At 36.9% G+C, this 27,568-nt stretch overlaps 1 protein-coding gene across 1 annotated transcript in view; it reads left to right on the forward strand.

The window, feature by feature from the left end:
• The window catches only part of MCF2L2 (MCF.2 cell line derived transforming sequence-like 2), a 254,578-nt gene that overhangs the window by 58,915 nt on the left and 168,095 nt on the right, over positions 1 to 27,568 (forward strand). The window contains exons 4-5 of the mRNA XM_042956659.1: positions 22,175 to 22,265; positions 24,590 to 24,709. Coding sequence (XP_042812593.1) covers positions 22,175 to 22,265; positions 24,590 to 24,709 — 211 coding nt within the window. The remainder of the gene's footprint in view (positions 1 to 22,174; positions 22,266 to 24,589; positions 24,710 to 27,568) is intronic.

The raw sequence follows: 27,568 nt of genomic DNA on the forward strand, positions 1-27,568 counted from the left end.
GGCAGAGAAAGACAGATACTATATGTTTTCACTCTTATATGGATCCTGAGAAACTTAACAGAAGACCATGGGGGAGGGGAAGGAAAAAAAAAAAAAAACGGTTAGAGAGGGAGGGAGCCAAAACATAAGAGACTCTTAAAAACTGAGAACAAACTGAGGGTTGATGGGGGGTGGGGGTGGGTGGGTGATGAGTATTGAGGAGGGCACCTGTTGGGATGAGCACTGGGTGTTGTATGGAAACCAATTTGACAATAAATTTCATATTAAAAAAAATAAAATAAATTGGATTATTTGGGGTTTTGGGTATTGAGTTGTATAAGTTCTTTATATATTTTGGATTCTAACTCTTTATTAGAAATGCCATTTACAAATATCTTGAACCATTCATTTAGCTGTATTTTAGTTCCATTGATTGTTTCTTTCACTATGCAGAAGCTTTTCATTTTGATGTGGCCTCCAATAGTTTAATATTGTTTTTTTTCCCCTTGCCTCAGGAGACCTATCTAGAAAAATGTTGCTATATCTAATGTCAGAAAAGTTACTGCCTGGGCTCTCTTCTAGGATTTTTATGGTTTCAGGTCTCCCATTTAGGTCCTTAATCCATTTTGAGTTTATTTTTGTGTATGGTGTAAGAAAATGGTCCAGTTTCTTTCTTTTGCATGATGCTGTCCAGTTTTCCCAGCACCATTTGTTGAAGAGACTGCCCTTTTCCCACTGGATATTCTTTTCTGCTTTGTCAAAGATTAATTGACCATATAGTTGTGGGTTTATGTCTGGGTTTTCTCTTCTGTTCCATTGATTTATGTGTCTATTTTTGTGCCAGTACCATACTTTTGATTGTGATAGCTTTTTGGTATATCTTGAAATTGGGGATTGTGATACCACAAATTTTGTTCTTCTTTTCAAGACTGCTTTGGCTGTCTAGAGTCTTTTGTGGTTCCATATGAATTTTAGTATTATTCTAGTTCTGTGAAAAATGCTGTTGGTATTTTGATAGGGATTGCATTAAATGTGTAGATTGCTTTGTGTAGTATAGACAATTTAAAAATATTTGTTCTTTCAATCCATGAGCATGGAATATCTTTCTATTTGTTCGTGTCACCTTTAGTTTCTTTCATCAGTGTTTTACAGTTTTCAGGGTATAGGTCTTTTACCTCCTTGGTTAAGTTTATTTCTAGTACTTTATTATTTTTGGTATAATTATAAATGGGATTGTTTTCTTAATTTCTCTTTATGCTACTTCATTATTAGTATATAGAACTGCAATAGATTTTTTTTATATTGATTTTGTAATCCTATGGCCATATTTAATTCATTTATCAGTTCTAGTGGCTTTTTGGTGGCGATTTTAGAGTTTTCTCTATATAGTATCATGTCATCTGCAAATAGTGGAAGTTTTACTTTTTCCTTACCAATTTGGATGCCTTTTATTTCATTTTCTTGTCTGATTGCTGTGGCTAGGACTTCTAGTACTATATTGAATAAAAGTGGTGAGAGTGGACATCTCTGTCCTGTTCCTGATGGAAGAGGAAAGGCTGCCAGTTTTTCCCCATTGAGTATGATGTTAACTGTGGGCTTTTCATATATGGCCTTTATTATGTTGAGATATGTTCCCTCTAAACCTACTTTGTTGAGAGTTTTTATCATGAATGTGTGTTGTACTTTGTCAAATGCTTTTTCTGCATCTATTGGAATGATCGTATGGTTCTAACATTTTCTCCTATTGATGTGATGTATTTGTTTCATTTATTTCTGTTCTAATCTTTATTATTTTCTTTCTTCTACTGGTTTTGGGCTTTGTTTGTTCTTTTTCTAGCTTCTTTAGGTGAAAGGTTATGTTGTTTATCTGAGATTTTTCTCTTGTTTGAGGTAGGCCTGGATTGCTATAAACTTTCTTTTTAATCTCATTTTTGTTGTATCCCAAAGATTTTGGACCATTGTATTTTTATTTTCAATTGTCTTCATGTGTTTTTCAATTTCTTCTTTGATTTCTTGGTTGACACATTCATTATTTAGTAGATATTATTTGACCTCCCTGTATTTGAATTCTTTTCAGATCCTTTCTTGTGGTTGATTTTTACTTTCATAGCATGTGGTCAGAAAACATGAATGGTATTGACTTCAATTTTTTGAATTTGTTGAAATTTATTTGTGGCCTAATATGTGATCTATTTTATTTTATTTTATTTATTTTATTTTTTATTTTTTTATTATTATTTTTTAATATATGAAATTTATTGTCAAATTGGTTTCCATACAACACCCAGTGCTCATCCCAAAAGATGCCCTCCTCAACACCCACCCCTCCTTCCCACCCCCCATCAACCCTCAGTTTGTTCTCAGTTTTTAAGAGTCTCTTATGCTTTGTCTCTCTATGTGATCTATTTTAAAGAATGTTCCATGTGCAATTGACAAGAATGTCAATGTCAAGAATGGGGATTCATCTTTTCTATGTGGGCTTCCCATGCCTTGGGTGCCTGGTGTGAGGGTCTGATCCTCTTCCCTCTCTGTACCTTAGGTGAACCTCCCTCCTGTGGACAGTCCTGAGGGGTCTGTTCAGCTCCCAACAGTGTCTCCACCTTTCTTACCCTCTTCAGTGTGGCTTCTTCTCTACATTTGGCTGTGGAGTTTGTTTTGCCAGACTTTGGGTTGTTTTCTGGGTTATTTACACTGATGTGGGTGTTGTCTAGTTGTATCTGTGGGACACAGTGAGCTTAGGGTCTTCCTACTCTACCATCTTTCCCAGAAGTCTCTAGTCCATTTTAATTATTTTTTAATTTTATTTTTTATATTTTTAAATAAATATTTATTCATTTTTCTTTGAGAGATTGTAAGCAGGGGAGGGGCAGAGAGAGAGGATGACAGAAGATCTGAAGTGGGCTCTATGCTGACAGCAGTGAGCCCAATGTGGGGTTTGAATTTATGAACAGTGAGGTCATGACCTGAGCCAAAGTCAGGCACTTAACCAACTGAGCCACCCAGGCACCCCAATTTTAAATAAAGACCTTATTTTTTTCCTACAGAGAAAATGGGAAGCTACTTTCTACTCTTGAGGAGACATCAAAGAATACATAAAAGATGACAAAAGTTGAGGTTCTAGGTTTGAGGAGAAAGGGAAGATATAATAGATATAATGAAGAATTTGATATATTCAAAAGATCAAAATAAATTGTCCACTATGTGTTCCATCCTTAACTTGAGATTACCTCATAATCTCTTCCAAACTCTAAAAATTATCCACTGAATTTGTACATCCATGGACCCAAGGACTTGAAGTTATTACAGTAAAACCTTGGTTTGCAAGCATAATTTGTTCCAGAAACATGCTTGTAATCCAAAGCACTTGTATATCAAAGCAAATTTCCCCACAAGAAATAATGGAAACTCAGATGATTCATTCTACAACCCAAAAATATTCGTATAAAAATGATTACAATAGTGTAACACAAAATAATAAAGAAAATACAAAATATAAAGAAAATAAACAAATTAACCTGCATTTACTTTTGAAAACCTTCATGGCTGGTGTGAGGGAGACAAGAGAGATGAGGGTTATTGTGTAGGATGACTTTCACTATCACTAATGGATGTTGACTATAGGACAGTATTAATAAACTCTTGTCATATATAGTATTCAATGTGACTGGCAATGAGGCAACAGAGGAAATGGTCTATATCTTCAGACAGCCTAACCTAGAATGAAGCAAAGCATTCCTAAGCTTATTCTTGTATGGGAAAGCAAAGGACTGTCCATTGGTCCTTTGAAATGACAAAAATACACTAGTGCCAGTTGTGGGCAGCTTTCAGTGTTCTGAAAAATCACTGATTTCTGCCAAACACCATGGCCTGAGACAGAGCATTCAAGCATGGAAGATGATCACCCACAATCCCACAGCGAGAGAGAAGGAGAGAGAGAGAGAGAGAGAGAGAGAGAGAGAAGAACCATTGGCTCAGTTGTGATCATGTGACATTTGGCATCACATACTACTTGAATTGCAAGACATCACTCATTTATCAATTTAAAACTTATTAGAGGGGCGCCTGGGTGGCTTGGTCGGTTAAGCGTCCAACTTCGGCTCAGGTCATGATCTCACGGTCCGTGAGTTCGAGCCCCGCATCGGGCTCTGTGCTGACGGCTCAGAGCCTGGAGCCTGCTTCCGATTCTGTGTCTCCCTCTCTCTCTGCCCCTCCCCCATTCATGCTCTGTCTCTCTCTGTCTCAAAAATAAATAAACGTTAAAAAAAAAATTTTAAACTTATTAGAAATGTTTGTTCATCTTGCAGAACACTTGCAGAACAAGTTACTTGCAATGCAAGGTTTTACTGTATACAGAATTAGAGTCATGAATGTTAGAGTTGGAAGAAATACTTGAGATGAACTTGTGCCAGCCTGCCATTTTACAGATATAGATGCCAAGAGAATGTTGTAAGGCTGAATGCATTATGAATCCTTTACTTCTGAATTAGAATAATACTTTTCAAAAAATAGGTTAATTATTCTAACTCCATTCAGGAACAACTTTGAGGACTTCCATTCAAAAGAGAATTTCTAAAACTACTTAAAATCACAGGGTAACTGCCAACAAGCATAAATGGTCCTAAAAAGAAGTTTCATTTTCTCCAGTAAGAAGTCCCATGGGCAGTATGCCAATGGGAAGTCATATGCTTGGAATTAGGCATTTGAGTTAGGGTTACCAAGTTATCTTGGTTTTTCTGAGACTGTCTGTGTTTTAGCACTGAAATCCTGGTTCCCAGGAAGTTATTCAGGACACTGGGATAGTTGGTTACCCTATATTTGACTCAGTTTTTATGGCAATGTGGTAAAATTTCAGTTAACCAAAATATTTTTTATACCTAGCTTACTGAAAAAGGCAAATCATAGGAAAATATATTAACACCAGAGCTTAATTAGGGAAATAAATACCACATTCACCACAAAACTGCTTCAGTATTTTGGGATCAGACCACATTTATCCTAATCTCTTAAACTTATATATTTATATTTAGTCATGTTTAAAATGTCAGGTTTCACTCATTAAAAATTCAGTTCAGTTATATTTGTTACAGAGGAGTTACTAATATTGGAAAATGAAGAAATATAGTGTTAAAATATTTCCATACCAAGAGAGGATGAATTTTGTGGCATGAGCATTGGTTTCAGAGTCTGAAGACTTTGAATCTTGACTGTGTACATGGTGTGTGACTTTGGGCAAGTAATTACTATTTTTTTAAACATCTCTGAGGATTAATTTCCTCGTCTTTAACATGGAGCTATTATTACCAACCTGGTTGTGAGGATTATATTGTAGCATTTATGCAGATGTCTAGCACATTATAGGACCTTAGTGTTAAATAGAACAATGGGGATCAAAACAGCTAAGTGTTACTTAAAGAAATACACTGTCCAGAAACTCCATTTCCAGTGCATTTGGTTTAAGTTGAGGTTTTGGTGCTTTTGTTGAATCAGATAGGGTGGAAAAACAAAACCAAACAATCCCACAGTAGTTAATATAATTGAATGTTGTTTAGCATATTTATCATATGGGAGGACTGTACTCAAAATCATTGTCATGATTTATTATTTCTTCTTTCTGAACTGAGGTCTGTACACAGTTGTGTCTGGAGACACAGCACATTATGTACACAGGTATTTTCCCAGGAGATCCCACCCTGTTTAATCAGATGCTCTGGCCCTGGCACTTGATCTGCATGGAGCTAAGAAGAACCTTGTTGTGGGGGCATTTGCTGTCAGTTTGGATGGGGAGGCCACACAGGTATCAGCTGCTTATTTCATAGATCAAAGGACAGTCTGTGTTTATGTGCTGTATGTATTTGCTGAGCCTTTCCCAACTCCACCTGGCTTATGAGCCCTAGATGTTCCCATAGAACATTATTACTCAATGACTATTTGGTTTAAAGAAAAGAAAAACACTAGCCACAGCAAAATACACAAAATAAAACTGCTATAAGAATGTAAGCAGATCATCTATGAGGAAAAAATTGAAGGGGAGCAGTGGGATGGGGTTAAGAACATGAATATTGGTATCAGAGAGCTCTGAGTTTGAAATACAGTTTTGCTAGTGTGATATCAGGCAAGTTATTTTATTTCTATCAGCCTTTGTTTCATCTTCTGTAAAATGGAGATAGCAATATTTACTGCATAAGATTAAGTGAAATAAAAAATAAGTGTGCTTGACAAATAATAGGAGCTCAATATACAGTGGCTATCATTATCTAAGTTATTATTTTTTGTTTTTTTTAAGTTTATCTATTTTGAGAGAGAGAGAGAGAGAGAGAGAGAGGGAGAGAGAGAGAATCCCAAGCAGGTTCCACGCCATCAATGCAGAGCCTGATGCAGGGCTCGAACTAACGAACTGTGAGATCATGACCTGAGCTGAAAGCAAGTCAGATGCTTAACCGACTGAGCCACTCAGGTGCCCCTATTTTTGTTATCAATCTCAGTTTTTTTTGTTTTTGTTTTTTCTGGGTTTGTTTTGTTTTGTTTTGTTTTTGCTGTACTCTAGAACAGTTTTGGTCATGTTTGTGTCCCCTTTGATCAGTGCTGGACACATGTTGGGCATGTGATAAGTATGGATTTTGTTCTTAGATTTTATAATATTTTTGCTTTCTCACAACTTGAATCCCTTTAATTCCTTGTTTCTTTTTTTTTAAACTGAGTTATAATTTACATGTAGTAAAATATATAATTCTCAACTGTATAGATGAATGAATATTCGCATGGTTACACACCATGTAACAACCACCAAAATCAGGGTTGTACATGATGTAACAACCAGCAAAAACCTTTAACCTGTCAATGTTCCTTTCTGCTTCTTTCCCATAAGTATCTGTAGCCTTACCTGCTCGCTTCATTACCCCCTCCCTCAAGAAAACCACTATTTTTGCTGCTCCATCTATTCAATTTTCTTTTGTCTTTTTTTTTCTTTTACTTGAATACAGAAAGAGAAAAAAATTATTTTCATTTTCAATTTTTATTGAAAATATTTTTCTTTATTTTTTCTACTAATTTTTTTTACTTTTTTGTAAATTTTTCAAATTCTATTTTACTTCAGTCATTTCAATTTATTCTATTTTATTGTATTCACTTTATCAAATTTTCAAACGTTTTCCTTTTTTCCCCCTTTTCGCTCTGATCAATCAAGCTCCTTTCAACAACTAGATCAAAACACACCTAGGATCTAGTATCATTTATTTGATTTTGTGTGTGTGTGTGTTGTTTTTAATATTTTAATTTTAGTTGTTTTTTACCTTATTAATTCCTTTTCTTCCTTCAAAATGATGAAATGAAGGAATTCACCCCAAAAGAAAGAGCAGGAAGAAACGATAGCCAGGGACTTAATCAACACAGATACAAGCAAGATGTCTGAACCAGAATTAGAGTCACAAGAATAATAATACTAGCTGGGGCTGAAAATAGATTAGAATCCCTCTCTCTGGTGATAAAGGAAGTAAATGTTAGTCAGGATGAAATAAAAAATGCTATAACTGAGCTGCAATCTTGAATGGTTGCCCTGGTGGCAGGATGGATGGGGCAGAGCAGCGAATCAGTGATATAGAGGACAAACTGATGGAGAATAATGAAGCAGAAAAAAAGAGGGAGACCAAAGCAAAAGAGCACGATTTAAGAATAAGAGAAATCAGTGACTCATTAAAAAGGAACAACATCAGAAACATAGGGGTCCCAGAAGATGAAGACAGAGAAAAAGGGGTAGAAGGGTTATGTGAGCAAATCATAGTGGAAAACTTTCCTAACCTGGGTAAAGACACAGACATCAAAATCCAGGAAGCACAGAGGACTCCCATAAGATTCAATAAAAATTGACCATCAGCAAGGCATATCACAGTCAAATTCACAAAATACTTAGGCAAGGAAAGAGTCATGAAAGCAGCAAGGGAAAAAAGTCCTTAACCTACAAGGGAAGACAGATCAGGTTTGCAGCGCACCTATCCACAGAAACTTGGCAGGCCAGAAAGGAGTGACAGGATATATTCAATGTGCTGAATCAGAAAAATATGCAGCCAAGAATTCTTTATCCAGCAAGGCTGTCATTCAAAATAGAAGGAGAGATTAAAAAAAAGTTAAAGATAAAGAAAAGTTAAAGGAGTTCATGACTACTAAACCAGCCCCGCAAGTAATTTTAAGGGGGACTCTCTGAGGGGAGAAAAGACAGAAAAAAAAAGACCAAAGCAATAAAGACTAGAAAGGACCAGAGAACACCACCAGAAACTCCAACTCTACAAGAAACATAATGGCAATAAACTAATCTTTCAGTATTCACTCTGAACGTCAATGGACTAAATGCTCCAATCAAAAGACATAGGGTAACAGAATGGATAAGAAAACAAGATCCATCTATATGCTGTTTACACTTTACACCCACTTTACACATTCAGATTGAAAGTAAGGGAATGGAGGGGCACCTGGGTGGCTCAGTCGGTGACTCAGACGAAGTCTGGTCCGACTTCGGCTCAGATCATGATCTCATGGTTCGTGGGTTCGAGCCCCGCATTGGGCTCTGTGTTGACAGCTCAGAGCCTAGAGCCTGTTTCAGATTCTGTGTCTCTCTCTCTTTGCCTCTCCCCCACTCAGGCTCTGTCTCCCTCTGTCTCAAAAATAAATAGACATTAAAAAAAATTGAAAGTAAGGGGATGGAGAACCATCTTTCAAGCTAATGGTGGACAAAAGAAAGCCAAGTTGCAATAGTTATATCAGTCAATCTAGACTTTAAAATAAAGACTGTATCAAGAGATGAAGCAGGGCATTATATCATAATTAAGGGGTCTATCCACCAAGAAGACCTAACAATTGTAAACATTTATGCGCCAAATGTGGCAGCACCCAAATATATAAATCAATTAATCACAAACATAAAGAAACTCATTGATAATAATACCATAATAGTAGGGGACTTCAACACCCCACTCACAACAATGGACAGATCATCTAATCAAAAAATCAACAAGGAAACAATGGCTTTGAGTGACACACTGGACCAGATGGACTTAACAGATATATTCAGAATATTTCATCCTAAAGCAGTGGAATATAAAGAGCACATGGAACGCTCTCCAGAATAGACCACATACTGGGACACAAATCAGCCCTCAACAAGTACAAAAAGATCAAGATCATACCGTGCATATTTTCAGACCACAACGCTGTGAAATTCAAAATCAACCACAAGAAAAAATTTGGAAAGATAACAAATACTTGGAGACTAAAGAACATCCTACTAAAGAATGAATGGGCTAACCAAGAAGTTAAAGAGGAAATTAAAAAGTACATGGAAGCCAATGACAATGATAACACCACAACCCAAATCCTCTGGGATTCAGCAAAGGCGGTCATAAGAAGGAAGTATATAGGAATCCAGGCTTTCCTTTAGGAGGAAGAAAGGTCTCAGATACGCAACCTAAACTTATACCTTAAGGACCTGAAAAAGAATAGCAAATAAAACCCAAAACCAACAGAAGACAGGAAATAATAAAGATTAGAGCAGAAATCAATGCTATCTAAACCACACACACACACACACAAAGTAGAACAGATCAATGAAACCAGAAGCTGGTTCTTTGAAAGAATTAACAAAATTGATAAACCACTAGCCAGTTTGATCAAAAAGAAAAAAGACCCAAATAAATAAAATCAAGAATGAAAGAGGAGAGATCACAACCAACACAGCAGAAATGAAAACTATAAAAAGAGAATGTTATGAGAAATTATACACTAATAAAATGGGCAATCTGGAAGAAATGAACAAATTCCTAGAAACATATAAACTACCAAAACTGAAACAGAAAGAAATAGAAAGGTTGAACAGATCCATAACCAGTAAAGAAATCGAATTAGTAATCAAAAATCTCCCAAAAATCAAGGGTCCAGGGCCTGATGGCTTTCCAGGAGAATTCTACCAAACATTTAAGGAAGAGTTAACACCTATTCTCTTGAAGCTGTTCCAAAAAATAGAAATGGAAGGAAAACTTCCAAACTCATTCTATGAAGCCAGCATTACCTTTATCCCAAAACCAGACAAAGACCCCACTAAAAAGGAGAAATATGGACCAATTTCCCTGGTGAACATGGATGCAAAAATACTCAACAAGATATTAGCCAACCAGATCCAACAATACATTAAAAAAATTATTCTCCACAACCAAGTGGGATTTATACCTGGGATGCAGGGCTGGTTCAATATCCACAAAACAATCGATGTGCTTCATCACATCAATAAAAGAAAGGACAAGAACCACATGATCCTCTCAATAGATGCAGAGAAAGCATTTGACAAAATACGGCATCCTTTCTTGATAAAAAACCCTCAAGAAAGTAGGAATAGAAGGAGTATACCTCGAGATCATAAAAGCCATATATGAAAGACCCAACGCTAGTATTATCCTCAATGGGGAAAAACTGAGAGCTTTCCCCCTAACGTCAGGAACAAGACAGGAATGTCCACTCTTGCCACTGTTATTCAACATAGTATTGGAAGTCTTAGCCTAAGCCATCAGACAACACAAATATATGAAAGGCATCCAAATCGCCCAGGAGGAGGTCCAACTTTCACTCTTCTCAGATGACATAATACTCTATATGGAAAACTCAAAAGATTCCACCAAAAAAAACTACTAGAACTTATCCATGAGTTCAGCGAAGTGGCAGGATATAAAATCAATGCACAGAAAACGGTTGCATTCCTATACACCAACAATGAAGCAACAGAAAGAGAAACCAAGGAATTGATGCCATTTACAATTGCACCAAAAACTATAAAGTACCTAGGAATAAATCTAACTAAAGAGGTGAAAAATCTATACACTGAGAACTATAGAAAGCTTATGAATGAAATTGAAGAAGACACAAAAAAATGGGAAAAGATTCCATGTTCCTGGATAGGAAGAACAAAAATTGTTAAAATGTCAATACTTACCCAAAGCAATCTACATATTCAGTGCAATCCCTATCAAAATAACACCAGAATTCTTCACAGAGCTAGAACAAACAATCCTAAAATTTGTTTGGAGCCAGAAAAGACTCTGAATAGCCAAAGTAATGTTGAAAAAGAAAACCAAAGCAGGAGGCATCACAATCCCGGACTTCAAGCTATATCACAAAGCTGTAATCATCAAGACAGTATGGTACTGGCACAAAAACAGACACCTGGATCAATGGAACAGAATAGAGAACCCAGAAATGGACCCACAAACGTATGGCCAACTAATCTTTGACAAAGCAGGAAAGCTATCCAATGGAATAAAGAGAGTCTCTTTAGCAAGTGGTGCTGGGAAAACTGGACAGCGACATGTAGAAGAATGAACGTGGACCACTTTCTTACACCATACACAAAAATAAGCTAAAAATGGATGAAGGACCTAAATGCAAGGCGAAAAGCCATCAAAATCCTCAAGGACAAAGCAGGCAAAAACCTCTTTGACCTTGGCTGCAGCAACTTCTTATTCAACACGTCTCCAGAGGCAACAGAAACAAAAGCAAAAATGAACTATTGGGACCTCATGAAGATATAAACTTCTGCACAGCTAGGGAAACAAGCAGCAAAATTAAAGGCAACCAGTGGAATGGGAGACGATATTTGCAAACGACAGATCAGATAAAGGGTTATTATCCAAAATCTATAAATATCTTATCAAACTCAGCACCCAAAAAACAAATAATCCAGTGAAGAAATGGGCTAAAGACATGAACAGACACTTCTCTGAAGAAGACATACAGATGGCCAACAGACACATGAAATGATGCTCAAAGTCACTCATTATCAGGGAAATACAAACCAAAACCACAGTGAGATACCACATCACACCTGTCAGAACGGCTAACATTAATAACTCAGGCAACAACAATGTTGGCAAGGATGCAGGGAAAGAGGATCTCTTTTACATTGCTGGTGGGAATGTAAGCTGGTGCAGCCACTCTGGAAAACAGTATGGAGGTTCCTCAAAAAAATTAAAAACTAGAAATACCCTACGACCCTAGTAGCAATTGCACTACTAGGCGTTTATCCAAGGGATACAGGTATGCTGTTTCAAAGGTACGCATGCACCCCAATGTTTATAGCAGCACTATTGACAATAGCCAAAGTATGGAAAGAGCCCAAATGTCCATCAATGGATGAAAGGATAAAGAAGATGTCGTATGTATATACAATGCAGTATTACTCAGCAATCAAAAAGAATGAAATCTTGCTATTTGCAACTACGTGGATGGAACTAAAGGGTATTATGCTAAGGGAAATTAGTCAGTCAGAGAAAGACAAATATCATGACTTCACTTATATGAGGACTTTAAGACACAGAACAGATGAACATAAGGGAAGGGTAGCAAAAATAATATAAAAACAGGGAGGGGGACAAAACATAAGAGACTCTTAAACATGGAGAACAAACAGAAGGTTACTGGAGGGGTGTGAGAGGGGGGATGGGCTAAATGGGTAAGGAGCATTAAGGAATTGACTCCTGAAATCATTATTGTTCTATATGCTAACTAACTTGGATGTAAATTAAAAAAATAAATTAAATAAAAATTAAAAAAAAAAGAAAACACCACAGAAATTGTCAGTCCTGTTGCTGGTCTTGTGAGGCATTTCTCCTTGTCTAGGTAACCACATGCTCCCAGGTTGAAACAATTATAACATAAATCTTCAGTGTTTATACTGTACATGGAGTCACATGTATAGGGAACAGCTTTTCCTTCTTATACTGCAGTACATCTTATACTATAATGAAAGAAGAACAAATGACTCTAAATCTAAAATTGTAGCTGAATAACAAATAATCCTAAAATATGTGAGGAATTACAAAAGACCCTGAATAGCCAAACTAATGTTGAAAAAGAAAGCCAGAGTGGGAGGCATCACAATCCTGGACTTTAGCCTCTGCTACACAGCTGTAATCATCAAGACAGTATGGTGTTGGCACAAAAACAGACACAAAAGACCAATGGAATAGAATAGAGAACTGAGAATTGGACCCACAAATGTATGGCCAACTAACCTTTGACAAAGCAGGAAAGAGTATCCAATGGAAAAAGATAGTCTCTTTAGCAAATGGTACTGGGAGAACTGGACAGCAACATGCAGAAGAATGAAACTGGACCACTTTCTTACCCCATACACAAAAATAAACTAAAAATGGATTAAAGACCTCAATGTGAGACAGGAAACCATCAAAAACCTAGAGGAGAAAATAGACAGCAACCTCTTTGACCTTAGCTATAGCAACTTCTTACTCAACACATCTCTGAAGGCAAGGGAAATAAAAGCAGAAATGAACTATTGAGACTTCATCAAGATAAAAAGCTTCTGAATTGCAAAAGAAACAATCAACAAAACTAAAAGGCAACCAACAGAATGGGAGAAGATATTTGTGAATGACATATCAGATAAAGGGTTAGTATTCAAAATCTATAGAGAACTTACCAAACTCAATACCCGAAAAACAAATAATCCAGTGAAAAAATGGGCAGAAGATATGAATAGATACTTTTCCAAAGAAGACATCCAGATGGACAACAGACACATGAAAAGATGCTCAACATCACTCATCATCAGGGAAATACAAATCAAAACCACACTGAGATACCACCTCACATCTGTTCAGAGTGGCTAAAATTAACAACTCAGGAAACAACAGATGCTGGTGAGGGTGTGGAGAAACAGGAACCCTCTTGCAAAGTTGTGCAGCTGCTTTGGGAAACAGTGTGGAAGTTCCTCAAAAAATTAAAAATAGAACTACCCTATGACCCAGCAATAGCACTACTAGGAATTTATCCAAAGGATACAGGAGTGCTGATTCATAGGGGCATATGTACTCCAATGTTTATAGCAGTGCTTTCAACAATAGCCAAATTATGGAAAGAGCCCAAATGTTCATCAACAGATGAATGGATAAAGAAGATGTGGTTTATATATACAATGGAATATTACTTGGCAATGAAAAAGAATGAAATCATGCCATATGCAACGGTGTGGGTGGAAATGGAGGGTATTATGCTAAGTGAAATTGGTCAGTCAGAGAAAGACAGATATAATATGTTTTCAGTCATATGTGCAACTTGAGAAACTTATGGGGGAAGTTATGGGGGAAGGGAAGGGGAAAAATAGTTTCAAACAGAGAGGGAGGCAAACCATAAGAGACTCTTAAATACAGAGAACAAACTGAGGGTTGATGGGGAGGGGGGTGGGAGAGAGGGGAAAATGGGTGATGGCCATTGAGGAGGGCACTTGTTGGTATAAGCACTGGGTGTTGTATGTAAGTGATGAATCATGGGAATCTACGCCTGAAACCAAGAGCACACTGCATACAATGTATGTTAGCTAACTTGAAAATACATTATATTTAAAAAAATAAAATAATAAAAAAAGAAAACCACTATTTTCACTTTTATCACCAGTGATTAGAAAAATTGCAAACTATTTGGAAGTTGAGCAACCCTCTCTAAAATATCTGTGGACCAAAGAATAAATCAGAAAGGAAATTAGAAAACATTATCACTAAATAATAACAAAACAGTATATCAAAATGTAAGTGATATAAAGCTTTAGTTATAAACATTTTTATTAGAAGAGAGGAAGGTTTTAAATCAATGGTCTGATCTTCCACCTTGAGAAATTAAAAAAAAAAAAAATTACAATTAAACCCAAAGAAAAGAGAAGGAAGGATATTGTGAAAGAAACCCCTCCCCCACCAAAAAGCTAAATGAAATAGAAAGCAGAAAAATAACAGAGTTCCATTTTAATTCCACAGTGATCAGAAATACGCCCTGTACAATTGCAGTCATTTAAAGATATGTTGAAATTTGCTTTATGGCCTAGGATAGTGAAGTATTTTGATAAATGTCCTGTGTGTATTGGAGAAGAATGAGTGTTCTGCAGTTGTTGAATGTTGAGCTCTTCAAGGTCAAGTCTGTGTCCTTACTGGCTTTTAGTTACTAAGACAGAAGTCTCTAACTTTATGGAACTTATCTATTTTTTTTTAGCTTTATTAATTTCAAATTAATGTGTTTTGAAGCAATGTTACTGTATATGTACACTTTTAGGATTGTTATGTCTTCCTGATGAACTGACACATGTTCAGTGTAAATCACATGTCTCTGCCAATACTCCTTGTGTTGAACTGGCTTTCTTATAATTAGTAATTGCATGGTATATCTTTTATCATACTTTTTCTTTCTATGACTGTTCCCATGTTTAAAGCATAATCATTCTCTTCTAATCAAGTATTTTTATTCTAACACTCTATGCCTTTTCAGTGGAGTAATATAGACCATTTCCACCTAATGTGATTATTGAGATTCGTTGGATTTAAATCTACCACCTTGCTATTTGTGCCATTTGTGGCTTGTTCTTTATTTCTCCTTTACCGCTATGTTCGTCTGCTCTGGCTACCATAACAGTTTACCATAGACTGGATGACTGAAATAACAAAATTTGTTTTCTCACAAATCTGGAGGCTAGAAGTCCAAAATCAAGGTTCTTAGGAGGGCACTAATCCTATCAACCTTTATGACCTTATTTAACCTTTATTACCTTCTTGCAGGCCCCATCTCTAACTATAGTCATATTGTGAGTTACAACTTCATAAGAATTTTGGAAGGACACATTTAGTCTATAGCACCTGCTCTCTTTTGAATTATTCAGATATTTTCAGTATTCCATTTAGTCTCCAGTAGATTAAAATCCAATCCAATAGATTGAATTTTAAGCAATGGTTTCTCTAGTGTTACAGTATGTAACTTTTTACATATGTAATGTATTTAATAATACTTAAATATTGTTTTCACTTTTAATAGGCAATAGTCTTTTAGTGAAAATAAAAAACACAGTTGATAATATTTGTCCACATATGTAATGTTTAGAATGCTCTTCATTCCTTTTGCAGATTTAGGTTACTGTGTGGGATTGTTTCCTTTCAGGGACGTTTATTTACCTATTATCAGAATAAGCAACCACCACTTCAAATGAAAGCCTCTTCTAGTATCTGCTTACTATGGAAGTTTTCTTTGTCTTCAGAGTTCGCTACATCTTTAAGGACACATAGAAGTTTTTAATTTAGCCAGTTTGTTGTTGTTGCATCAACTGCTTTATAGACACCTATTGTCACCCTGCATCCCGTTAAATGTCAGTAAACCTCAGTGTTACAATCAATGTTTTGGGCAATAAAGAAAAGTAACTAAACTGAAGAGGACTCAGCATTCATGGTATAGCTCCTAACCTCTGCCCAGCCAGCTTCCATGAAGGTTTTTTTTTTAAGTTTTTATTTAAATTCCAGAAAAGTTCACATACAGTGTAATATTGGTTTCAGGTGTACAATAGAGTGATTCAACATGTCCATACATCACCCTGTGCTCATCACAACAAGTGCCCTTCTTAATCCCCATCACCTATTTCCTGTATCTCCGTCCCCCTCTGGTAACCATCAGTGTGTTCTCTACAGTTAAGAATCTGTTTCTTGGTTTGCCTCTCTCTTTTTTTCTCCCCCTTTGCTCATTTGTCTTGTTTCTTAAATTCCACATATGAGTGAAGTCATGGTATTTGTCTTTCTCTGACTGATTTATTTCACTTAGCATTATACTCTCTAGTAAATTTTTTTAATAAGAATACACGTCTTACTAATCAGAAGCTGAAACTCCTTTTTAGGCTGTTTATTTTTCTTCCACTTTCATGCTTCCAACTTTATTCAGCCTTGAGAACATCCTTTAACGTTTCTTTTTTTTTTTTAACGTTTATTTATTTTTGAGACAGGGAGAGACAGAGCATGAACGGGGGAGGGTCAGAGAGAGGGAGACACAGAATCTGAAGCAGGCTCCAGGTTCTGAGCTGTCAGCACAGAGCCCAACGCGGGGCTCGAACTCACGGACCGCGAGATCATGACCTGAGCCGAAGTCGGCTGCTTAACCGACTGAGCCACCCAGGCGCCCCTCCTTTAACGTTTCTTGAAGTGAATGTCTACTGGCAATAAATTCTCTCAGCTTTGGTTATTTGGAAATGTCCTTATTCCACCTTCATTTTTAAAAATGGATTTACCTAGGAATAAATCTAACCAAAGATGTAAAAGATCTGTATGCTGAAAACTATAGAAAGCTTATGAAGGTAATTGAAGAAGATATAAAGAAATGGAAAGACATTCCCTGCTCATGGATTGGAAGAATAAATATTGTCAAAATGTCAATACTACCCAAAGCTATCTACACATTCAATGCAATCCCAATCAAAATTGCACCAGCATTCTTCTCGAAACTAGAACAAGCAATCCTAAAATTCATATGGAACCACAAAAGGCCCCAAATAGCCAAAGTAATTTTGAAGAAGAAGACCAAAGCAGGAGGCATCACAATCCCAGACTTTAGCCTCTACTACAAAGCTGTAATCATCAAGACAGCATGGTATTGGCACAAAAACAGACACATAGACCAATGGAATAGAATAGAAACCCCAGAACTAGATCCACAAACGTATGGCCAACTAATCTTTGACAAAGCAGGAAAGAACATCCAATGGAAAAAGGACAGTCTCTTTAACAAATGGTGCTGGGAGAACTGGACAGCAACATGCAGAAGGTTGAAACTAGACCACTTTCTCACACCATTCACAAAAATAAACTCAAAATGGATAAAGGACCTGAATGTGAGACAGGAAACCATTAAAACCTTAGAGGAGAAAGCAGGAAAGATCTCTCTGACCTCAGCCGTAGCAATCTCTTACTCGACACATCCCCAAAGGCAAGGGAATTAAAAGGAAAAATGAATTACTGGGACCTTATGAAGATAAAAAGCTTCTTCACAGCAAAGGAAACAACCAACAAAACTAAAAGGCAACCAACGGAATGGGAAAAGATATTTGCAAATGACATACCAGACAAAGGGCTAGTATCCAAAATCTATAAAGAGCTCATCAAACTCCACACCCGAAAAACAAATAACCCAGTGAAGAAATGGGCAGAAAACATGAATAGACACTTCTCTAAAGAAGACATCCGATGGCCAACAGGCACATGAAAAGATGTTCAACGTCGCTCCTTATCAGGAAAATACAAATCAAAACCACACTCAGATATCACCTCACACCAGTCAGAGTGGCCAAAATGAACAAATCAGGAGACTATAGATGCTGGCGAGGATGTGGAGAAACGGGAACCCTCTTGCACTGTTGGTGGGAATGCAAATTGGTGCAGCCACTCTGGAAAACAGTGTGGAGGTTCCTCAGAAAATTAAAAATAGACCTACCCTATGACCCAGCAATAGCACTGGTAGGAATTTACCCAAGGGATACAGGAGTGCTGATGCATAGGGGCACTTGTACCCCAATGTTTATAGCAGCACTCTCAACAATAGCCAAATTATGGAAAGAGCCTAAATGTCCATCAACTGATGAATGGATAAAGAAATTGTGGTTTATATACACAATGGAGTACTACATGGCAATGAGAAAGAACGAAATATGGCCCTTTGTAGCAACGTGGATGGAACTGGAGAGTGTGATGCTAAGTGAAATAAGCCATACAGAGAAAGACAGATACCATATGGTTTCACTCTTATGTGGATCCTGAGAATCTTAACAGAAACCCATGGGGGAGGGGAAGGAAAAAAAAAAAAGGAGGTTAGAGTGGGAGAGAGCCAAAGCATAAGAGACTCTTAAAAACTGAGAACAAACTGAAGGTTGATGGGGGTGGGAGGGAGGGGAGGGTGGGTGATGGGTATTGAGGAGGGCACCTTTTAGGATGAGCACTGGGTGTTGTATGGAAACAAATTTGACAATAAATTTCATATATTGAAAAAAATGGATAAAGAAGATGTGGTGTAATACACACACACACACACACACACACACACACACACACACACACACACACTGGAATACTACTTGGCAACGAAAAAGAATGAACTCTTGCCATTTGCAACAATGTGGATGGAACTGGAGGGTATTATGCTAAATGAAATAAGTCAGTCAGAGAAAGACAGGTATCATATGTTCTCATTCACATATGGAATTTGAAAAACTTAACAGAAGACCACGGGGAAAGGGAAGGAAAAAAAATAGTTAGAAACAGAGGGAAACAAACCATAAGAGATTCTTAAATTCAGAGAACAAACTGAGGGGTGATGGGGAGGGCAGAGGGGGAGAGGATAATGGGTGCTGGGCATTGAGGAGGGCACTTGTTGGGATGAGCACTGGGTATGGTATATAAGTGATGAATCATGGGAATCTACTCCCAAAGCCAAGAGAACACTGTATACTCTGTTAGCTAACTTGACAATAAATTATATATATGAAAAAAAACCAAACAAATAAAAAATAAAAAAATAAGATGAATTTTCAGTTGGTGTAGGATGCTAAATGGGTTTTTTTTTTTTCAGGTTACTCCTCTAAAGATAACATTCCTTTTGATTGTAGCTTCTGTAATTTTTGTTGAAAAGTCAGTGATAATTTTTAACATTAATCTTCTGGAGTTAACATTTTTTTTTCACCAAATGCTGGGTTTCTTCTTATCTTTAATTTTGAGCCACTCGGCTCTGATATGCCTGGATGAAGTTTTCTTTGTATTTATTTTGCTTGGTATTAGAAGAGCTGCTTGAATCTGTGAGTTGATGCCTTTGATCAGATATGGAAAACTCTTCACTGTTATTTTTTAAAAATATTGTTTCTGTTCATGTTCTACTTCTCTTTTACATTCTATTACATTATATTCTTTCCTCTTTTCCCCCTCTCTGTGCTTCGGTTTGAGTACTTTCAGTGATGTTTTCAGTTTCACCTATCTTGTCTTGTGCTGTGTTCAAGCTGCTGTTAAACAAATCCAATGAGTTCTTAATTTCAAATATTGGTGTTTTGTAATTTTTTAAATGTTTATTTTTTTTGAGAGAGAGAAAGGTGGGGGAGGGGCAGAGAGAGAGGGGGAGACACAGAATCTGAAGCAGGCTCCAGGCTCTGAGCTGTCAGCACAGAGCCTGATGCGGGGCTTGAACCCACGATCCACAAGATCATGACCTGAGCTGAAGTCGGACTCTTAACTGACTGAGCCACCCAGGTGCCCCTGGTGTTTTGTAATTTTAGGAAGTTCATTTGATTATTATAGTTTCTGATTCTCAGCTGAAATAATGCATCTTTTAATCCATTTTGTCTAAGTGTATGGGTCATAATTATTTTTCTTAACATATTGATCATAATTATTTTAAAGTTGTTGTCTGCTAAAACCAGGAATATCTTTGAGTCTATACTTCTTGACCATTTTATCTCTTAATTATTGTTTTCTTCTTGTTTTTTTGGACTTCTATTAATTTTTAATTTACCCTGGATATTGTTGATGATATGTTGTAGAAGTGTATCTATTTACAGAGAGCATTGAGTTTCAGTCTGTCAGAAAGTTAAATTACTGGTAGATCACCTTGATCTTTTTGAGGCCTGGTTTTAGGTTTTCTTGGGGGCCAGTCCATTTCTGCTTTGTCCTTACTCCTAGAGTGTAGCCTTAATCACAATTCCTATGATGTTTCCTTTACCCTAGAGTATGGCCTTTCTAGGGTTTCAACTGAAGGCCCAGAGTGCTCATCAAATTCTGTCTATTCTTGTTGGGCCCAATGCCAATTATCTTTCTCCAGAACTATTTAAACTTTATAACTTTTCATCAGTTCTCACATGTGTAGTTGTTGTTCTCTGTCAGCCTCCTGGAATCTTGCCTGAAACAGTGGGGCCTCGGAGTTGGCCAAGCATTAAAGGAGAACTTCCATGAAGATTTCTGGGGTTCCCTCTCTGAGACTTTCCTTCTTTGCAGCCACCTTCCTCAAGTTCTGGCTACTTTTGCTTCCATAATCGCCAGTCTCTGCCTCTTTTACACAGTGAGAACACCCCTCCTCGTACTGTGTCCTGGGAAATGTTCCCAGTGGGAGAACCTGGGTCATAGTGGAACTGTGATAAAACACAAGAAAACTTGTGTTTTCTTACAGTGTTTGCTTAGATCTTCTGCCTTATTCACATACAGGCACTTTTTTAGGGTAAAGCTCATTGTTTACCCAATATTAAGAAGTTATTAAAGGTTTACTAGAGACCACCTACTTTTCATGTACTTGATCTCTTTTCATCACCATGACAAACACATAAGAAATAATCATAATATTAGTATAAATACAATGTATATATGCTAAGTACCAGGCATTATTTTGAGCCTTTTATATATTTTTGTTATATATACTCATTTAATCCTCACATTGGCCATACAAATAGGTACTATTTTTGTTCTTACTTTACAAATGGGACATTTTAGAAACTATAGAGGCTAAGTAACTCTTCTCTCCATCCCCATACACAATATATAAATGCTGGAATTCAAGCTTCAAACCTAGGCAGTGTGGCTTCAGAATTTATGCTTTTAATGACTTCATTATTGATGGTGTTATTTCCATTTTACAGAGAGGGAAACTGAGTTTTAGAGAGGTTAGAGGATTTCTCCAATGTCACAGTGCTGATAAGTGGCAGCACTAGGATTTGAGCTACTGGAATCCAATCCTTTGCTCTTTCCTGTATATCATAGTTCCTTCCAAAGGAGAGAGAAGAAACATGTTTTCATTTTTGGGACTTCAGCTTAAAAGAATTTTGTGGGGACTTAGGAGGGGCCAAACAGCATCCTTTGGTTCTTAGTGAAGATATAATTTGTCAGTGGATATAATTTGCTGACTGTGTATAACCGGGCATTGGAAGGGGGTGGTTTTTCCCATAGACATGCATTATTTCTGAATACCTCTAGGACTGACTCCTATGGAAGCATATTGATAGCTCCATGAATGTCAGTTTTGGGAGTTGGAAAGACAGCAGAGCTCAACCTTGAAGTCCTCAGCATACACTGGGACGTGTGATGCCTAACTGACGTGCATGTTTCTTCTGGTATGAGCACATATGCTCCTTGGGTATTTCAGACACTCGCCAACCATAAACAGAGCCCTTGAGAGGGTCTGAGATGCCAAGTGTTTCTGTTTTGTTAAGGCTGCCAGGCTGAGTTAAGGAGAGGAAGTTGGTTCCTTTGTTAGGGAAGGACAATGCGTATGTTTACACATGAGCCAGGAGTGCCAGAGGCTGTAGAATGTACTACTGAGGGAGCCACCCAGAACCCATGTGTCTCACCAGGTCTCTGATACTGACCACCCTTTTTTTTTGCAGTGTGGAGGCTGCCAGCATTGGATTCGTCATTGTTATTGACCGACGAAGGGACAAGTGGAGCTCCATAAAAGCATCATTGACACGAATAGCTGTAAATATTCATTTTTGTGATGTTATTATAAAAGTAATTTAAATTGTTCAAGTATTTCGTGTCAAAGTCACAGGGAAAAGGCAATTATTTTATGCAAAATTTTGGGAAGGTCTCTGTAGCAGAGGCTGTGTGTCACATCCATGTCCCCTCTGCCACCTACCTGCAGGTCACTGCAGACAATTCCTGAGCATGTCCAAAGCTTCCTGAATCTACCTTATTGATCTCTCTGGTCACTGAAGAGGGGCAGGTAAGGAGTGCTGGAAAGTTAATGCCCCAGGAGTGACCAACTATTGACTGATGGGAATTGATAGATAAATACCCCAGCTTCTGCACCCCCCTCAGTGGGACAATTCTGAGATATGTACCACATAGTATCTCAGAGGATCCAGACCTTCTTGCTCACAGCAGTGCCCCCCTTGATACATTGGCTCTCTAGTTATCACGTTCTCATCTTCCCCCACTCCTTCACTATGTTTTCTGGGATCACCTCCTCAATAAACTCTATGCCCAGATCCTTGTCTTAGGATTTGCTTTGTGGGGTGAGGGGTCACCCAGTGTAAGCCAGTCTTCATTTCAGTATTCAAATTAGTTTTTCACATATTGAAAGACATGGGAAAAACCAGACAAAATATGATGTGTGCTTGCTTTTGGTATGAAATTGTACAACCCTGGATGAATTTCCTTTTCCATCTAATCAGTCTGATTTTGCTCTCTTTGTGTTGCCTTTCAGCAAGTAGATGTATCCTTTCTCTCCTTAGGGACCTGAGACCAGGGAATTCAACCACATGAGCAGGCAGACACCTCAGAGCAGCTATACCAGCATTTTCATGAAAGCACGGGGTGCCTAAGGCAGTTGGGACTGGATGAAGAGGATAAGATAATAGGGTGGTAATGTGTGTGTAGAGGCTGGGATGAGAGAGGGACATTTGTAACCTCACTTAGGCCTACTTACAAAGGCAGTCACACATGCAAACATGCACATATTACAGAGTCTCAGATCTAGAGCCTTAGCCAGAAACACAAATAGTGTCTCAGCCCATTTGTCTTATTATGACATAACAAAATAAAAGCTTCTTCTGTTTATGAGCTTGCATTTCAAAGATGGGGGAAAGGAAGACTTCCTTCACTTTGTGCACGGATTGTTTTGTTCCTTTGGTTTAGTTTGGCTACAGGATTTATTTTGTGGTCCATACTCTGAGGATTTAGACACCTGACAGTGCCCATGACTATTTTAGAGGACTGACCTCAAGAGAATTCTAGTTTCCCAGGATCCATTGACAATCTTGAATAATCTAATATTTGAGCCTAATTTGTTCAAGAATTACATTATCACTTTATGCCCAGAAGACACTGTAGTTCAGGGATCCCCAAACCTGGCTTCTAATCAAAATTGTCAGGTGCTTGTTGAAAATAGATACGTGAACTTCATCCCAGTTCTAGTGAATCAGAATATTTCAGGGTAAAGACCAGATTATTTTTTTTAACGAACACCTTTGGAGGTTGCTTTGGGGAACCACTAGAAGAAAAGGAAGCCATGGGCAATTGGAGACTTGGAATCTCATTTGTGCCATTAAATTGTTATATGAATCTGAGTTATCTTATTTCTTAGGACCTTGCCTCAAGATGAAGGCAATGCTTCCTGAAAACAAATTGGCAATAATATGCATCAGGAACCATCTAAAATACTAAGTCTTTGCGTCAATAATTCTTTTGGGAAATTATCCTAAGAAAATGTTTCAAATGTGAATAAAGATGTTCATTTCAGTATTATTTATAATGATAAAAGTATGGAAAGGCCTAAATCATTAGCAATAAGGGATTGGTTAAATAAATTGCACACCCATGAAAAATAATATTTCCAAAGAATTTTTAATAACAGAAATAAAAGCTCATGGTATAATATTAAGTAAAAAAGCAAGTTACAAAATATGTCTAGTATGAGTTCAACCATGAGAAAGATATTTCAGCAGAGAAAATAGCCTGTAAGTAATTAGATTGAAATATTAAAAATGGCTATGAGATCATGGGTGGTTTTGGTGGTTTTCTTTTCTTAATGTATACTTTCATCATTTTCTGAATTTTTTCTGTAAGGAGTGTGAAATACTTTTATAATCAGAAATTTTTTTGTTTTTTGATTTGGTATGATTTTTAAGGAGGGGTTTGTATTACTCAAATATTATCTCTTTCAGCTCTGAAATTCTATACTGTATATTCTAATTCTTTGGCACCTCTGGTGTCTACTTCAACTTTCCTTTCTGTGATCTTGGGCAAAAGGAGACCAATGGATGTGACAGTTGCCCTGACATTTTCCATGATCCTTCCAGGTAGCATTTCCAGGAAATTTGCAGCTTATATTCATCCTTCGTCCATCTCGCTTTATCCAGAGGACATTCACTGACATTGGCATTAAGTATTATCGAGATGAATTTAAAATGAAAGTGCCGGTAAGCATTACTTTTCATCTTGTGTGCTTTTGGTCAGGGCCTGTGGAGAAGATGGCATTTGGGCTGAGTTTCTAAGGAAGGTAGGACTCCACAGGCAGAGAGAGGAGGGCATTCTGGGCAGAGGGAACAGCGTGTGTAAGGACATGGAGGCAGAAAGCACACACTTTATGTGAGGTCCCTGGGGAAGCCCCATTTTTGTTGGAATATATATAGGATAAGTGTTTGGAAGGAAAAAAATGGAAAACATGGAATAGGTTTTCAATGTAAGGATAAAAGGTCTGGATTTCATTCAGTAGGCAGTGGGGATCAGTGAAGGTTTTTCAGTTGGGGAGTGACTTGGGTAATGTGGTATTGGAGTTATATAATCTGAAGATGGTGCTCAAGACTGTAGAAAGTCGAGAGAGGAAGGGATATTGTAAGGGTATGGGTAAAAGAAAATAAGGGTCTAATACATGGAGTGACACAAATGTAGTTAACTATAGAATAAGAATAAAACCAACATGTGATACTCATCAAAGGAAAACAAATTAAAATGGCAAGGTTAAAAATTTTACCTGCAATTTTGGCTGAGATATGGGGGAAACAGCCACTTTCATACTTTGCTGATTGGAATAAAGTTGGTAATGATCGATATGAAGGACTAATTGGCTGCATTTATCAAAAATTAAAGTGTACACACTCTTTGACCTTCCTATGAAAGTTATTCTATAGATATTCTCACACATGTGCATAAATCTGCATATACAATGATATTCATTGCCAAATTGTTTGTAATGATAAATGCTTGGAAACACCATAATGACCAACAACAGGGGAGTGGTTAAATAAATAATGGTCTACACAATCAATTAAATACTTTGTAGCCATCAAAAGTGAAAAGTCATGATATAACCATAGTGAAAACAGGTGGCAACTAACATATACCTAACCTATGACCCAACCAAGAAAAATGAAAACACATGTCCACAAAGAGAGATGTAAAAGAATGTCCATCAGCTGGTGAATGGATAAAGAAATTGTGGCATATTCACATAACGGAATGACATTAAGCAATAAAAAGAATGAAGTATTGATATATATAACAGCATGGCTACATCTCCAAAATATTCTCTTGAAAGAAAGAAATTAGACACTAAAGGGTGTATGTTCTGTGATTCTTTTTATACAAAGTTTAACAAGAGGCAAACCTAAGCTATAGTGTTAGAAAATCACAATGGTGGCTGCTGTTAGGGGTGAAGGGTAGTGAAAATTGATTGGAAGGAGACATAAGGGAACTTTCTAGGGAAATGTTTATCTTGATTGGATGGTATTACATGTGTGTATACACTTGTCAGAGCTAATTGACTTATGCCCTTAAAAATCTGTGTATTTTATTGATGTAAATTATATCTCAATCAAAAAAGGAAAAACAAAAAAGGGGAAAATAGGTAAGATGAATATACAGTGACAGAGAAGTTTCTAATACATAGTTTTGGTTTTATATTTTGTTTAGTTGGAATAATTTCAATCTCAGAAAAATTTCAAAAGTAAGATTGGGGTGTCTGGGTGTCTCAGTCAGTTAAGCATCCAACTCTTGGTTGAGACTCAGGTTATGATCTCATGGTTCGTGGGTTCAAGCCCTGCCTTGAGCTCTGCACTGACAGCACGGAGCCTGCTTGGGATTCTCTCCCTCTCTCTCTGCCCCTCTCCTGCTTGTGTGCTCTCTCTCTCTCAATCTCTCTCTGGAAAATAAATAAAATAAACATTTGAAAAAAATAAGATTAGTACAAAGGACATATTATGCCCTTTACCCAGATTCATTCACTTATTTCAACATTTAATCCCCATTTGCTTTATTATTTATTTACTACTTGCTTCTGTCTTTATATTATTATATATGTCTATAGATATATACATCTCTCTTTTTCTCTCTTTAATATAGAAATATGTATATTTATCTCTATTTGTAATATATAGAGATAAATTTACATATAAATGTATATAAATGTATGTATTATACATGTATGTGATATGTATATTTGAATTTTTATATACAGGATCTAGTTTAGAATCAGTATATATAGTTGTCATGTCTCTTCAGTTTCCTTTTATCTGAAACATTTCCACAATCTTTCTTTGTCTTTTGTGACATTAGCATTCTTAGAGAATATAATCCTTTAAAAAATAAACTTACCTCATTTGAGGCTCATGTGATGATCTCTGAGGATTTGATCCAGGTTATGCATTCCTACCTCAAATACTACTTAAGTGATGTTATGTCCTTCTCATGGCATCACATGTGGAGACACACAGTGTTCATCTACCCCCTCATCAGTAACATTATTTTGACCCCTTAGTCAAGGTGTTGTCCAATTTCTCAAATGTATTATGTTTCCATTGCAACTAATACAGAATCTTTGGAGAAACACTCTAAGACCATACAAATATCCTGCTCCTCAAAAGATTCTTCTCTATATTTAATATCTAATATCTACTTAATATTTAATATCTATTGATAATTCTTGCCTATAACAATATTTATTAAATTGATTGCAAAATAATGATTTCCCAACTACACTCCCTGAACATGTACTAATCAGAAGTTGGTCTTATACTATAAGCTAGAACTTTCCCTTCTGCCTTATTTATTATCATTAGACATAACATGTGTGTCTTTCTCTCTCTATGTACATATATGAATATATGTATTTATTCAAGGAATTAGAGAGTTCACACTGATACTTTAAGTTTTAGGTCATCATCAGTGATCCCATGTGGGGGAAACTTCACATTATTTGCATGTAAAAAATAATTTAATGTTTAAAATTAAAATGTTTGCCAAAACTCAGAAAGCATCCATCATGAATGCAAGATACTTTC

This window comes from Panthera tigris, chromosome C2 (genome assembly GCF_018350195.1).
Source record: "Panthera tigris isolate Pti1 chromosome C2, P.tigris_Pti1_mat1.1, whole genome shotgun sequence".
In the NCBI taxonomy this organism is placed as follows: domain Eukaryota; kingdom Metazoa; phylum Chordata; class Mammalia; order Carnivora; family Felidae; genus Panthera; species Panthera tigris.